This window comes from Argiope bruennichi, chromosome 8 (assembly GCF_947563725.1).
Source record: "Argiope bruennichi chromosome 8, qqArgBrue1.1, whole genome shotgun sequence".
NCBI lineage: Eukaryota > Metazoa > Arthropoda > Arachnida > Araneae > Araneidae > Argiope > Argiope bruennichi.
The window spans coordinates 131,468,576-131,483,540 of record NC_079158.1 but is presented as its reverse complement, the minus strand read 5'-3'; the positions used below and the strand labels follow the sequence as shown (position 1 = coordinate 131,483,540).

General features: G+C 36.1%; 1 protein-coding gene across 2 annotated transcripts in view; it reads left to right on the top strand.

Moving 5' to 3' along the window:
• The window catches only part of LOC129981901 (ubiquinone biosynthesis protein COQ4 homolog, mitochondrial-like), a 38,052-nt gene that overhangs the window by 16,607 nt on the left and 6,480 nt on the right, over window positions 1-14,965 (top strand). For both annotated transcript variants that reach the window (XM_056092947.1, XM_056092946.1), the window contains one exon: window positions 12,861-12,963. In XM_056092947.1, coding sequence (XP_055948922.1) covers window positions 12,861-12,963 — 103 coding nt within the window. The remainder of the gene's footprint in view (window positions 1-12,860; window positions 12,964-14,965) is intronic.

Below are 14,965 nucleotides of genomic sequence, written 5' to 3'. Positions count from 1 at the left end.
TACGGTCGTATGCCTTCTCTATGTCAATGAAAATGGAGACGAGATGGTTTCTTCGCACAAAAACATTGCGAATTTGGGTATCCAGATGGACGATATTGTCAACAGTTGAGCGACCCCTTCGGAAGCCACTTTGCATGTGTGGAATGCATGCTCGTTTCTCCAATTCAAAGATAAGATGAGCATTGACCATACGCTCTAGTGTTTTGCAAAGAACACTTGTTAAGGCGATAGGTCTGTAGTGCATAGGGTTTGCAGGGTCTTTCCCTGGTTTGAGATTGGGAATCACGAGCGCTTCTTGCCATTGATATTGGAAGCTCTGCTCATTCCATATTCTGTTGAACAGATGCAGGAGATTAGGGAGCGATACCTCATTCAAATGGCGCAGCATACTGTTTGTGACTCCATCTGGGCCAGAACTGGTATCATGTGCTAGGGATATGGCTTTTTTCAGTTCAAATATCTTGAACTCGCAGTTATATAGAAGAGAATCGCGGGTTTGAAAGTTCAAAATCCGTCGTTCTGAGCGAGTCTTGGTCGCCCTAAATTTAGAATTATAAGAAGTATCGGCGGAAACTTGCGCAAATGTCTGCCCTAAAATATTGGCAATATCTAATGGAGAAGAATAAGTATTGCTTCCAGATTTCAGAATTGGTAAAGAAAACTCCTGATAAATTCCATTGGCAGCCTTTATTTTCTTCCAAAGCTGCTTACTTGTGGTACGAGATGTAATCAATGAAATATATTTGGCCCATGATTCCCTTTCACTACGTCGACGAATGCAACGAGCAAAGGCTTTGGCTTTTTTGAATGCTACAAGATTTTCTGTAGTAGGTAGGGATTGCAATACCGGGATACCGAATACCGGTATTTTCAGCCATTTGTACAATTTTGTAATACCGGTGTTCACAAGTTTAAATACCGGTTTTTCGGTATTTACTAGACATTTTTAAAATTGTCTCCACTATATGTTCAGGGATCGCCAACATAGCAAAATAGTATACGTTTTTGTTTTTATGTCTCCCTAACGGGCGAAATTAATTAGCTAATTAATGGCTTAAATCTAAAGTAGCGAAACTTGGATTATCCCTGAAAGAAGATATTGTATCCATAACGACTAATGCAGCAACAGTTATGAAAGAAGTTGGAACGTTGATTGGTGCAAATCAGCAATTGTGCTATGCTCGTGGAATTCAATTAGAAGTAATAGATGTATTATACCAAAAAAAATAAAGAACAAAAGAATCCAAATACTGTGGATATAGAAACTTCGGATTCCGACATTGAATAGAGTAAGAGTGAGAGTGATATTGACAATGACAATGTAATTGTTGGAGAAGATATTGTTAATGAGGTTGAAATATTAACGCATCAAGAATTGCTTCCTATAATTTATAAAGTTCGAAAAATTGTTAAGATTTTTAAACATTCTCCTACAAAAAATGCCATATTACAAAAATATATACTAACTGAAAATGAAACAGAATATATGTTAATAATAGATTCTGAGACACGTTGGAACAGTTTACTCCTAATGATGGAACGATTTTGGAAATTTAGAAAACCAATCCAAAAAGCAATAATCGACTTAAACATGTAAATTAATTTTTCAGATAGTGAATTCGATTTAATATCCAGAACTATATCAGCTCTACTTCCAATAAAACTGACTATAAAGGCATTATGTCGGAGATATTTTAATTTATTAACAGCTAATTCAACAACAAATTTCATGTTGAAGTCATGAAAGAACAGCACACATCACTATCTGAAGAATTATATATTACATTGAAAAATCACACAGAAGAAAGGCATACCGAAATAGAAAATGTTTTATAGTATTTACATAATTATAAAGATTTTAAAAATGAAAAGTAAAAAGAAGAAAAGAAAATAATTCAATTCAAATCTGATTAAGTTTATAGTAAATTTTCTTAAAAGTTTTTACCCACAAACCTATCCACATTCAGAAGAATTCGGTTCAGTTATTGAAGATTATGATGACACTAATGTCGATAATGAAAAGGAATTGTCTCTTGTACAAAAATTAGAAGTAGCGATAAATAAAAAAATTTCAACGAACCAAAATACAATACAGAAATCAGCTATATCCAAAACGCTCCGACGAGAAATTGATTTATTTGAAGATGAGGGATTTAGAGGTAAATACTTGGAAAAAGTATAACGCGTATTGCTAACAGTATCACCAACTAGCGTAGATGTCGAAAGAGCATTTTCGACAGCTGGTAATCTTTACAAAAAATTACTTTTCAGGCTTAATGACAGTACAATTGATGCATTATGTTTTTGAAGATCACATTTCAAAAATTTGTAATAGTACCATAAACTGAATAGTGATATTTACACTTTTTTTTGTGATTTAGATAAATAAGTTGTTCCTTTACTTTTTTGTGATTCTTTATATACTGTTATAATTTATAAGTTACATATTATTTTTTGTGATATTTACACTCTCTTATAAAACTGGCAAATAAAACAAAGAAACACCTGTGTTTTCTTTCTTTTTCTAAAATTTCTAATACCGGTTTTAAAACCAGTATCCCGATTTTAAGATCTAAAAAATACTGAATACCGGTATTTAAATTTTGGTCTGGTATTGCAATCCCTAGTAGTAGGGTATCTTCTAAATTTGTTCCATAATTTTTTCTGTTGTTTGTGGCTGTCACAGAAAGCAACATTACACTACGGCCTTCGAAATTTTCGCAGACGTGGCGAACTTTTAGGAATCTTATTATTAGCAGAAGTAATTAAGCAATTAAGAACATTTTGTACTGCTACAGATATGTCTGTAATATTAACTATATTTTCAGTAATCTCTGCCATTTGTGTGAAAGCAGTCCAATCTGCCCGTTCAAATAGAAAACGCCGTGGAAACTGAATGTCACGATCTCTATAAGCATGTGAGATTATTAATGGGAAATGATCACTGTTATGGAGATCATAATCGACTGCAAAATTTAATAGCGGCAAGAGTTCTGGGGAACAAATGGCCAGATCAGTACAGTGAAATGTGCATGTAGGCCCATGGAGGTAGGTTTTCTCCTCGTCATTGAGAAGACAGAGGCAATCATCAGAAACAAATTGCTCAATCTGTCTCCCATGAGTATTCGTACTCCCCGAACCCCACAAGATACTATGTGCATTGAAGTCACCCATTATCAGAAAAGGCGTTGGTAGCTGACTCGCCAAGTTATTGAGTTCCGACAGATTAATAACATCATGAGGTGGCAAATAGATACAACAGACTGTGACTAAAGATCGAGTATGAATCTGTACAGCCACAGCCTGTAGGGAAGTATGTGAAGTAAGAGGAATACTCGGATAAAGGTTTGATGTTAAGATACAGACACCGCCAGAATTATTCATTCCACTGTCTGTATCTTTCTGAACACAGTTGTAACCATGAAGTTTTAATGGGGTATTGGACTTCAGCAAAGTCTCTTGAATTCCAATACAGACTGGATGAAAAGTGTTAGAAATGTTCTTTATATCTTGCAATTTGGAACGGATGCCGCGACAGTTCCAGGAAATGAAAGTACCCATTAAGTGATTTTTGTTGCATCAGAATCAGTTGGAACATTAGATTGAGTTGGCAAAATATCACAACTCATTCTGTAATCTTCATCCTCTTCTTCTGATGGATGTAGAGAAATGAGGTCTGGGCCTTTGGAGGCGCCACCAAAAATAGACGTTAAGTCTTTATGGGCTACGCCTTGTGACGCCAAACCCAAAGCAACAGAATTATGAACAAGAGATTTTTTCAATTTGGAGGGTAGCGCTTTTGGTGAAAGACCACGCTTTGAGAGTTTCAGAGCGAGAGATTTTTGTGACTTAGACTTTAAAGTAGCTTTTTTGAAATTTAGGTGTTTTTGGAACAGTATTTCCAGATTGTTCAGAATCAGAGTTGGTGGAGTTTTCAAGTGATTGGTTCCTGCTAATATTTTTATCAATTTTTCCTTGTGTCGCAGAGGCATAACTGATACCAGGTACCGGTGTCTGTGCTGTGACTCTGCGTCTGGCCTCAGGATATGATACATTCTGTTTAAACTTCAGAGCTACAATTTGCTTTTCAATTTACCAACGAGGACAGGAGCAGGAATAAGAAGTATGATTACCGAAGCAGTTAACACACTTCTCTTGTGCGTCACAGTGTTCACTTTCATGTCCTTTCTCCGCACAGCGGGCGCATGTGAGTGTCCCGCGGCAGGCAGTTTTAGCGTGACCAAACCTCTGACACTGGAAGCATCGTAGCGGATTTGGGATGTATGGCCTCATCGGTAATCTCATGTAACCAGCTTTGATATACTCGGGTAATTTAGGCCTGTGGAATGTGAGAATTAGATGCTTCGTAGGAAGGAGTTTTCCGTCTTGACGAATAGAAATACGTCGTACGTGTGTTACTTCCTCAAAAGCTAACTCTGCAGTGATTTTTTCAATGGTTTCATTAAAAAGTTCGCCACAAGTTATGACTCCTTTGCAATTATTCATGGAAGAATGAGCGCTAACCGACACTGGTATAGTGGCCATATTTTTCAGCTTAAGTATTTTCTGCGATTGTTCACGAGTTTTAACCTCCACAAGAAGATCACCTGAGCGTAGTTTACGGATAGACTCAACCTCGCCGAGAGACCCGGTAATAGCCTTTTCGACAAGAAATGGTGAAACGGTATGAAAAGTTTCTTTCAGATCAGAAGTGCGATGTATAACAAAAAAAGTGTCAAAATGATTATCAATAATTTTCTTTGGTTTCGATTGTTGCCCACTGAAGGGACCCTTCTTAGAATGACCCATGCAAGGAAGAAAAAAGGTTCGGATCCCGGCGGCACCGCCCACCACCGAGCCCAACAAGGGAAGGCAGTAACTGGCTCTGGTAAATACCAGCCTCAGCACTTACCCTAGTGCTGGCCTGGATCTATACGCTCAGGGCAATCTCCAGGAACGTTGGCCACCCTTAACGCTAAGCCCCAGAGAATGACCCTTTCACTTGATCCCTAGCAAACTAACCAAATTGTTAGGTTACCAGCCGATTAGTTAGTTATTTCTGATTTTGTGGCACAAGAGCAAAATCTGTCTATGCTGCGCCAAACATATGGTTAAAGATAAAAAATATTCAGTGAAGTTCTAAAAAGTTAAAGTAAAATTTGCAAAAACAAGAAATGTGGAGATAAAATTGAACAAGTTAAATAAAATGGAAAACACCAATTTCTTTCAAGAAAGTTAAAATATTTGGATGGGGATGTTCTCCCACCAAGTCACAAATGTTTGAAGATGATGTATCGAATAAACGCATTCGATGAGGATTAAAAATTGGACATTCTGATAAAATATGTATGACAGTTAAATTAACATGGCACGCATTACAGACTGGGCATCGCTCACCAAATAGAAGATGTTTATGTGTGAGACGAGTATGGCCAATGCGAAGCCGTATCAATTTGACGTCCAGCTCGCGCATTGGCACAGAGTAATGTCAGACTGAAGAGAATGCAGTTTATTAGAAATCTGCAAATCCCATGATTCTTTCCATAGACAGAAAATACGTTGAGAAATATATTTTTTGAAATCAGTGTACGGAATAGCTCGTTGTAGAGAAGTGGATGCTGTCTTTGCTGCAGCATCGGCAGATTCAATGCCAACATGGCCAGGTAACCAACAAAATAAAATTTGGTAGTTCCGAGCTTGCAAGTTTCTCCAAAGATGAAGGATATCTACAGCTAGTGGATGTGTTTTAGCGTGAGGTTGGCTGAGGGCCTCCAGAGCACTCATACTATCAGAATAAATGCAGAATTTGTGGTCAAAAAGATTAGAAATTTTTTCAAGAGCAATCATAATTGCCATTAGTTCAGCAGTTAAAACTGAACACAAAGTACTCAATTGAAAGCTGCTTGTGTCCTCAGCAATGACGACAGCACAACCCACTTGATAAGCTGTCTTAGAGCCATCCGTAAAAACAGGAATGTGTGTAGAATGTTCATTACGGTGATATAGAAAAAGTTGTTGAAAGACAACGGATGAAGTGGTAGACTTGTCATAGGCGAGAAAAGGGTTAAGATATGATATTTCTGGGATATCCCAGGGTGGCAAAGTATAAGCAGTAGTATTATGAACCTGCAGATTGAAAATGCCTGGATCAGCAAAAGTCCTTGTTATCCTTTCACTGAAAGGTAGAATATTAGAAGGACGTGCATTATATAATCGTCCCAAACCAATAGGTAAATTCACTCGACGAACAGGGTGATTAATAGAAGATTCAATACGGAAAAAATATAGTTCAGATAATTTTTTCCGTCTCAGATAAAGTGGAAGTTAATGACAAATCACATATAAACTATGAACTGGTGATGTGCGAAAGGCTCCAGAACAGATACGCAAAGCACTGTTGTGTACTGTGTCTAAATTTCGGAGAACACTAGAACGAGCTGTACCATATATTTCGCATCCATAATCAATTCTTGACAGAATAACAGACTGATAATACGAAGTAGAGATGTTAGATCTGCCCCCCATCTTGTAGTCGAGAGGACTTTTAGGATGTTGAGGGATTTTTCACACTTCTTTCGAAGTGAAGGACATGCGGAAGGAAAGTGAGTTTCCGGTCAAATATGACTCCCAAGAAACGTACCTCTTCAACGACTGGAATATCAACACCTCGAATTTGTATTACAGGATCAGGGTGGAGACTCCGTTTCCGACAAAAGTGTACGCAACGGCTCTTCTCAGGGGATAGAGTATATCCATTCTCGTCAAACCATGAAATAAGTTTGTTAACAGCCCTCTGGAGCTGTCGCTCTATTAAATTCATGTTAGACCCCTGACAGGAGATTTGTAAATCATCTACATATAATGTTCCACAAACCGATGATGGCAAAACATGAAGGATTTGGCTTATATGAAGAATAAAAGGGGTGACACTCAAAACACTTCCCTGAGGAACACCCTCACTTTGAATAAAATGATGGGAAAATGTATTACCAATACGGACTCGAAATATACGGAATTTTAAATAAAAACTGGCAAGTTACCCTTAAAACCAAAATCAACTAAGGCACGGAGAATACCATACCGCCACGTGCGATCGTACGCCTTTTCTATATCAAAGAATATAGAAACTAGATGGTTTCTCTGGACAAACGCATTCCGAATCTGAGATTCAAGCATAATTAAGTTGTCACTGGTAGAACGTCCTCGACGGAAACCACTTTGGAAATGTGAAATATACCCATTTTTCTCCAGTTCATAGAGTAAACGAGCATTTATCATGCGTTCGAGCGTTTTACAAAGACAACTAGTTAAAGCAATTGGCCTATAGTTTGAGGGATTGGTAGGAACCTTCCCAGGTTTAAGGATAGGTATCACAATGGCTTCATACCATTGTTCAGGAAAAATTTGCTCACTCCAGATTCTGTTAAACAAGTGCAGGAGATGCAAAAGAAAGGTTTCGTCTAAATGACGAAGCATACTGTAGGTAATCCCGTCGACACCTGGGCTAGTATCTCGAGTATGAGAAAGAGCTTTCCTTAATTCTAACATCTTAAAGTTACAGTTATAAGAAAATACCCTGCGGGTTCGATATTTCAATGGCGCTTGCTCGGCTTGTCTCTTACCCGCACGAAAAACAGGATTATTAGAAACAGAGCTTGAAACGTCAGCGAAGGTTTCGCCGATAACGTTTGCAATGTCAAGTGGCGAGGAATATGAAGCCGTTTCTGTATTTAAAATGGGGAAAGCGAATTTTTTATAGATTCCGTTTGCCGCTTTAACTTTCTTCCATAATTGTGCACTAGATGTACTGGAAATGATTGTTGATATGAATATGTGCCAAGATTCTTTTTGACTGCGACGCCGGATTCTACGAGCATTTGCTCTTGCTTTTTTAAATGCTATGAGATTTTCCGTGGTAGAATACCTTCGGAAAATACCCCAACATTTTCTTTGTTCTTTATAAGCATTGCGACAGGCATCATTCCACCATGGTTTGCAAAATTTGCGTGGAAGAGGGGTACGCTTTGGAATAGAAGCGTCAGCAGCTTTAATAATACAGTTAGCGACATTTTGAACAGCCTCCCTAATATCGGCAGATGAAATCATTGCCTCTGTGATCAATGCACGCTTAGTAAATGCATCCCAATCTGCTTTTTATAAAATATATGCTGGTGGGCTTTGCACCGTATTGCTATTATCATCATGAGAGATGACAAGAGGAAAATGATCACTATTATGTAAATCACTCTCGACTGCCAAATTCAATAATGGGAGAATTGCTGGAGAGCAAATAGCGAGATCAAGAGAATGGAAAGTACCAGTCGGTTCATGGAAGTATGTCTTTTCGTTATTATTGAGCAGACAGAGACAGTTATCAGAAATGAATTGTTCTATCTGTCGCCCACGGGAATTGGGAGTGTTAGAGCCCCACAAAGTACTATGGCCATTCAAGTCACCTAATAATATGAAAGGTGCTGGAAGCTGATTAACCAAAATATTAAGGTCATTTTGAGAGATAATTTCGTTTGGTGGTAAATATATGCAGCAAACAGTTACCAAGGTTTTCACATGCACTTGTACAGCTACTGCTTGCAAAGGAGTGTGTATGTTAAGAACTGTGCTACGATAAAGGTTGGAGGTCAAAATGCACACTCCACCAGAAAAGAACCTGCCAGTATCATTATCTTTTCTCACACAGTTATAACCACGTAGCTTCAAGTTAACATCCGGCTTCAAGAAAGTTTCTTGAAGCGCAATGCAAACAGGGTGAGTAGAATTTATAAGAGCTTTAATGTCCTCAATTTTTGTCCTGATTCCACGACAATTCCAGGAGAGAAAACTGACCATTAAAAAGTGGGAGGAGGACTATTATCAACACCAGTGAGTGGAGTTGCTGGTTGGTCGCAACTCATTTGGAGATCATCATCAGAAGGGTGAATTTTTAGCAGCTGAGAAGTTGAAGGATTACCAAACAGAGTAGGCAAGTCCTTAGTTGCAAGGCCTGCTTTGCCCATCTCAAGAGCAACCGATCTACGTAATTTTAAATCCTTAAGAGAAGTACCCTTCTTTGAAATTTTCAATGTCAAGGCCTTCTGTGCCCTAGAGACAGTTCTTCTTTTCTTTAAATCAGTTGGATCTTTTTCTTTTGTTGGACTAGAAATTAAATCTGAATCGTTCGATAGGATTATTACAGGGTTTGTTTGTACTTCAGAGGTTTTCAGGGATTTTGCTACAGATGCATAGCTACGTCCTTCCATAGGAGTTTGTGTTAGAACCAAGCGTCTTGCTTCAGGAAAATAAATACCTTTTTTAACTTTGGTTGTAATAATCTCTTTCTCTAGTTTCCATTTGGGGCAGGATCTCGAGAAAGAGGTATGGTCACCCTTGCAATTTATGCATTTTTCTTTAGATGCGCAATCAGTACTTACATGGCCAGATACCGTACAACGGGTGCAAGTTTGAGTCCCGCGGCAGTTAGTTTTGGAATGGCCAAAGCGCTGGCAGTTAAAACATCTTAAGGGATTGGGGATGAAAGGTCTCACAGGTAGTTTCATATAACCTGCCTTTATTGACTCTGGTGCTTTTGGAGAATTGAAAGTGAGGATCAGATGCTTCGTTTCCAGGAGCTTCCCATCTCGTCGAATTTTGATACGGCGAACTTCTGTGACCTCCTGTGTTCTCCTTGAACTTCTGTGTTCTCCTTGAGACTTCAATTTTTCTATTATTTCCCCCATAGGAACATTCAGCAGTTCTCCACAGGTTATAACACCTTTGGACGAATTAAGTGATCTATGAGCACTCACATTTACAGGGATGGTTGCTAATGCTTTAAGTTTTATAAGTTGTTGAACTTGTTTGCGGGAATTGACTTCCACAAGCAAGTCTCCTGAGCTCAATTTTCGAATCGAGTTAACTTCACCAATAGTACTGGAAAGGGATTTTTCAACTAAAAACGACGATACCGTAAGAAACGTTTGTTTATCAGTTGATATTCTTTGAATAATAAAAAAATGAATCAAAATGATTTTCACGAAATTGCGTTACAAAATGATGCCCACTGAAGGGAGCAAAGTTTTTGCGGCCCATACGATATTGATGGGGATTCAGGCCCAGCGGCATCGCCCACCACGGAGCCCTACAAGGGATGGCAGTAACTGGCTCTAGATGTTCCTAGCCTCAGCACTTACCATAATGCTAACTGGTACCTATACGCTGAGAGTTACCCCCGAGGACAGTGACCACCCTTAACGCCAAGCCCAAGGAGTAACCCCTTCGCTTGATCCCTAGCAAACTAACCACTCCGGTGGCTAGCGACCAGCCGATTGATACACCGAGGACCACAGTGCACCACCCGTCTAATGGGTCGCCACGCACGGCCAACACGTGGGGGTATTTGCTGTCCATGAGAAGCAGGAAGCAAACAGAGCGGCGACAGCTTCTCATGGAGAGCTCCCTCGCCTACCCTCGAGGGAAAGAAGAGAAAAGGAGACAGCAGAAGGCGCAGTGGAGAGTAAACATAAAGGGAGTAAAGATCCCTGGGTACCTCGGGATTGGGACACCCGTACCCACCTAAAGAAGGTGAGCCCCTGAGGGGTTGGTAATACTGAGATCTGCTGCTGCAATTATATGCTCGGTTACATACTTGCTGCCAAATCAATAGAAGTATCATCAATTATATCTGGTGTTAATTGACATATTGAATTGAACAACGACCAGTTTACTTTATTATTATATCTCACAGGTCTTTTAGGAAATAAAAAATCATTGTGAATGTACGTCAGTATAATTGGGAAGTGATCGCTGTTGTATTAAATTTGAATCCATGGAAAACCTCCAGTAAGGGGCAAGGGAAGTAGCGCAAAGTGCAAGATAGTCGTGTGGAATGTTTTGCTAGCTTGCGGAAAGTGAATGGGAGTATGGTCATTAAGTCATCAATCAGTTATTCCATTTGCTTTCCTCTAGTGTTAATATCCAAATAGGGTTATGGCCGTTTAAATCACCTAAGAGAAGGGGGGGGAGTTCTGACAATTGTTCTATAAATTGATCCAAATGTCGCTATTCAATATATTCATCTGGGAGGAGATAGAGTAAATTGTTAGTAATTTCAACTGAATTTGGACAGCAATTGCCTGTAAATATGTATTTAAAACATCTTCATTACTTAGGAAATGACCTGTAATTAAAGCCAGATGCTCTAGAATGTTCTTTGAAGTACATAATTTTTAAGATTGGGAGAGATCGTGGAGTCAAATATGTTTCTTGTATCCCCAAACAAACAGGTTAATAATTACAGATTTGATATCTTCTTTATGAGCCTGAAAACCTTGGCAATTCCAAGAGACTATATTAATATTTGTCATTTCGGTTTCTTGAAGAATTTAGATTTATATGATTTTGACCCAGCTTCATCATTCAAATACATTTAACTGAGAGATTCGTCGGATGGGTGAATTTCTAACTCAACGTATTTACTATTTGCATCTATCTTTTCTTTTTGTTCATTTGGATTTTGAATGGAAAAAATCTTTTTCTGGTTTTGAGTAATGTTTATTTATTTATTTTTGGTTATGGAAGATTTATTAGATTTTATTATTTCAAGCCAATCTTTCAGTTTGATAGTAATGTATTCCTCATTTGATGGAGAGGGAAAAGGCTTCGAGATTGTTTGCGATGGACTACTGTTTTCTTGAATTTGTATCGGTTCAGTTTTCATACTTGAACAAGTCGTTCTTTTTAAAGCTGTACTGTATGGGAGATTTTCCTTTGGAGTTCGATTTTCAACTATTTGCCTAGCTTCTGCAAAAGAGATGTTTCTAGATATTTTAATAGTCTGGATTTCCTTTTCAATCGTCCACTTGGGGCAGGACTTAGAATAAGCAGGATGACTTAGAAAGTAGAAATGCTCACTTTGGAGTGATTTTTTTTTGAAATTAGAATTTTAACTAATTAAAACTAAGCAAAATTGTGAAATTTTCCCATTATAATTTTCAAAAATATTACAAAAAGCATTTTGAAATTCGAGATATGTTTTTATCAATGATACCAATGTTTTGCTTTATATATATATATATATTTCTATTTTTAATAAATTAAAAAATATATATATTTTAAGCACTTTTTGCATTACTGTTTTTTATTGTTCAAGTGAAACTCAACATGATTTCATTGTTGCTACTAATTTTTCAACCTGCTTTTCTTTTTTATTGTTGATTATCTAGATATGAAGATTCGGTTTATTTCCATATGTTGAGTAGGTTTAAGTATAAGTTATTCTTTAATTTTTTTTTTTTTTTTTTTTTGATATTTTGTTGTACTCGAAATTAAGATTTGAGTTCAGAATCAAGCAATGGTGGAAATTTTTTAAAGTACATCCATTTTAAGCACTGTCACTCTTTCCTGTGATGTAATTGGAGGCTACATATATGTATATAAAATTGCAGAAAAATGCTCAATGAAAAGATTTATGTTAGCCTTCTAAATAATATGATTTATATGTCTATAAAAAAAGATTTTGAAGTTTAATAATATTTTGCCGAAGACGCCATTTAGACCAAATTACAAAATATTTAATTGAATTTTTAGCAATCATTAATCCCGGTGAACTTATGGGTCACCACAGGCAGCTGGTTTAAAATAAAATCAATATGATTAAAATTTAATATGTACATTAAGACTTAATATACAACCAATTAACATATTCATTGACATTTAGTAGATTTCAGAGTTGATTTTAGATTTTAAGAATTCATTTTATTTTTAATTTGTAAATTCAACTTTTAGAAGTTTATTGTTCTGAGATTTATTTGTTATTGCTTGTAAAGTTAAAACATCTCAATTATATTCATTTTATTTCTTTCTAGAGAAAAACCCAGAATAAATTCTGATACATTGGATTATCAATTTCTGGAATCTTTACCTAATGGTACATTAGGACATGCATATATATCTTTTTTAAAAGATAATGTAAGTATTTCTATCATCTTAGAAATCATAATTTTTCAGTCATTTTTTAGACTTTATTGAAATCTATTGTATTATCTAAAGGGGTCCATTTTCTTAGAGTTGGAATACCCCCCCTCCCTTTGCATGTATAAAATTAAACTTTTTTCATATTTGTTTTGTTTATGCTTTTTTCCCCCATATTAAGCATCTGATATTAAAGAGTAAAAAGTTGGGGGAGAGGAAGGAAAGAAAATAATTGCTATGAAATATATGGGGCGGAGTTTTCAGGGCAAGCATCGAAAGTTCGTTTGTGTGCATGATGACTATGGAACGGAAAGCAGTCTTCACAATGCTCAGATTTTTCTATGAAATAGCCTAAGTCTTTAAATAGAGCTAGAATCAGAATTGTCACAGCATCAGGAACACACGGGGAATTTAAACATCATCTATAAAACAGGGAAAATGCGGGGATTTTTGAAATTTTCCTTAAAAACCGAGAAATTTTCTTCGTTGTTTTCATCTAAAAAATGCATATCCTTTTTGGCATTGCGGGGATAAAGAATCGTCACCGTAAGTCTTAAAAATAAACACCATTCGCGACTGTTAAACCACGGAAGCTCATCTATTTTCTATATACTCCCCTTTTCTTTTGCATATATTAGTCCAAGTTCGAGGATTGGAGAGGTGGGGGGGGGAGCTGATGTTGGAATAATGACTACAAGCTCCTAGAATACTAATGGAGGTACTGAAAATGAAAAAAGACATTTTTTAACTGATTGGTTAATATTTGTGAAGAATGCTACCAAAAATATTTGAATGCATATCTAAAAATTTTGTTATTTTAAAAGCTGTTTGTGTTTAAAATGCTCCTTTATTGAGAAAAGCAAACAAAAAGTTCAAGAGGGGAAAAAAAAAAGAGTCCAACAAATTCAAAGCAATTTTTCAAGTTAAATTGTTGCTAAAAAAAGAAAATGAAATTGATAAAAAAAATTTTTTTTCAGAAATTGATATATGCATTGTTTAAGTATATGGCTCAAATATCAATTTGCCAAAAAGAAAAAAAAAGTACTGGTAAAAAAGTACTATTAAATAACTTGTATCATTATATCAATAATGTTATTTTGTGTTTTATTTCACTCAAGTCTTTAATTTTGGATGACTTTAGATTAAAAAGCATGAAGAAAGTGATCTGTATCTTTTTTCCCTTACCATGTGAATTTGTTTTCTAAATTCCAGTCAATAATAAAGATGCAGTCTTTTTTTTTTTTCTGTATGTAAATATAAACATTCATTTAATGTACCATTATTTCAAATAATGCTGAATTGTTTCTTGCTTTTCTTTGCTTTCTTTGTTGATAAAAACTGGGTTGGATATTTTTATTCTATTAACACATGTGTGCTGTTTGTGTGTTTCCTTTGATGTTATACATGCATACATGGAAAACACGAGGGATATTTTTTTCCAGATTCGAGTGCAAATTTGAGAATGGCGATAGACTAATTGCATTCCTTCTTTTCCTTTTCCTCTGTCTGTTCCAGCTGAATTTTTGATTAATGACTTCTTCGTTAAAATATTTTCAAATAAAAGTTGTTTAGAAGAACATTTTGATAATAATATTATTCTGCTGATATTTAACCAGTGTTTTTATTGCTGTTATAGCAAATCTTTTGTTTGTTTAAAGACAAGTCACTAATTTGCTAATTAATGAACCAGATTATAATTATTACAAAGAAAAATGAATTGATGTTATTGAAGGTAAATAAATAAAATCTTAAATGTAATTTAGAAAAAAAAAATGGTATTATGATTCTCTATTAAATAGATTTTAAATAAATTTTATTATATATTTAAATATATCTAATATTTTACTATATAATTAAATTGTTTGATATACATTTTAAGACCTATGTTAACAAGTTGATTGACAGCTGAGGAGATTCTTAAAAACTTATGCCAGCAAAACTGTCAAGTCAGCACACTCTTACATGTATTATTTTTTTCATGTAACTCGATGAAATAAAT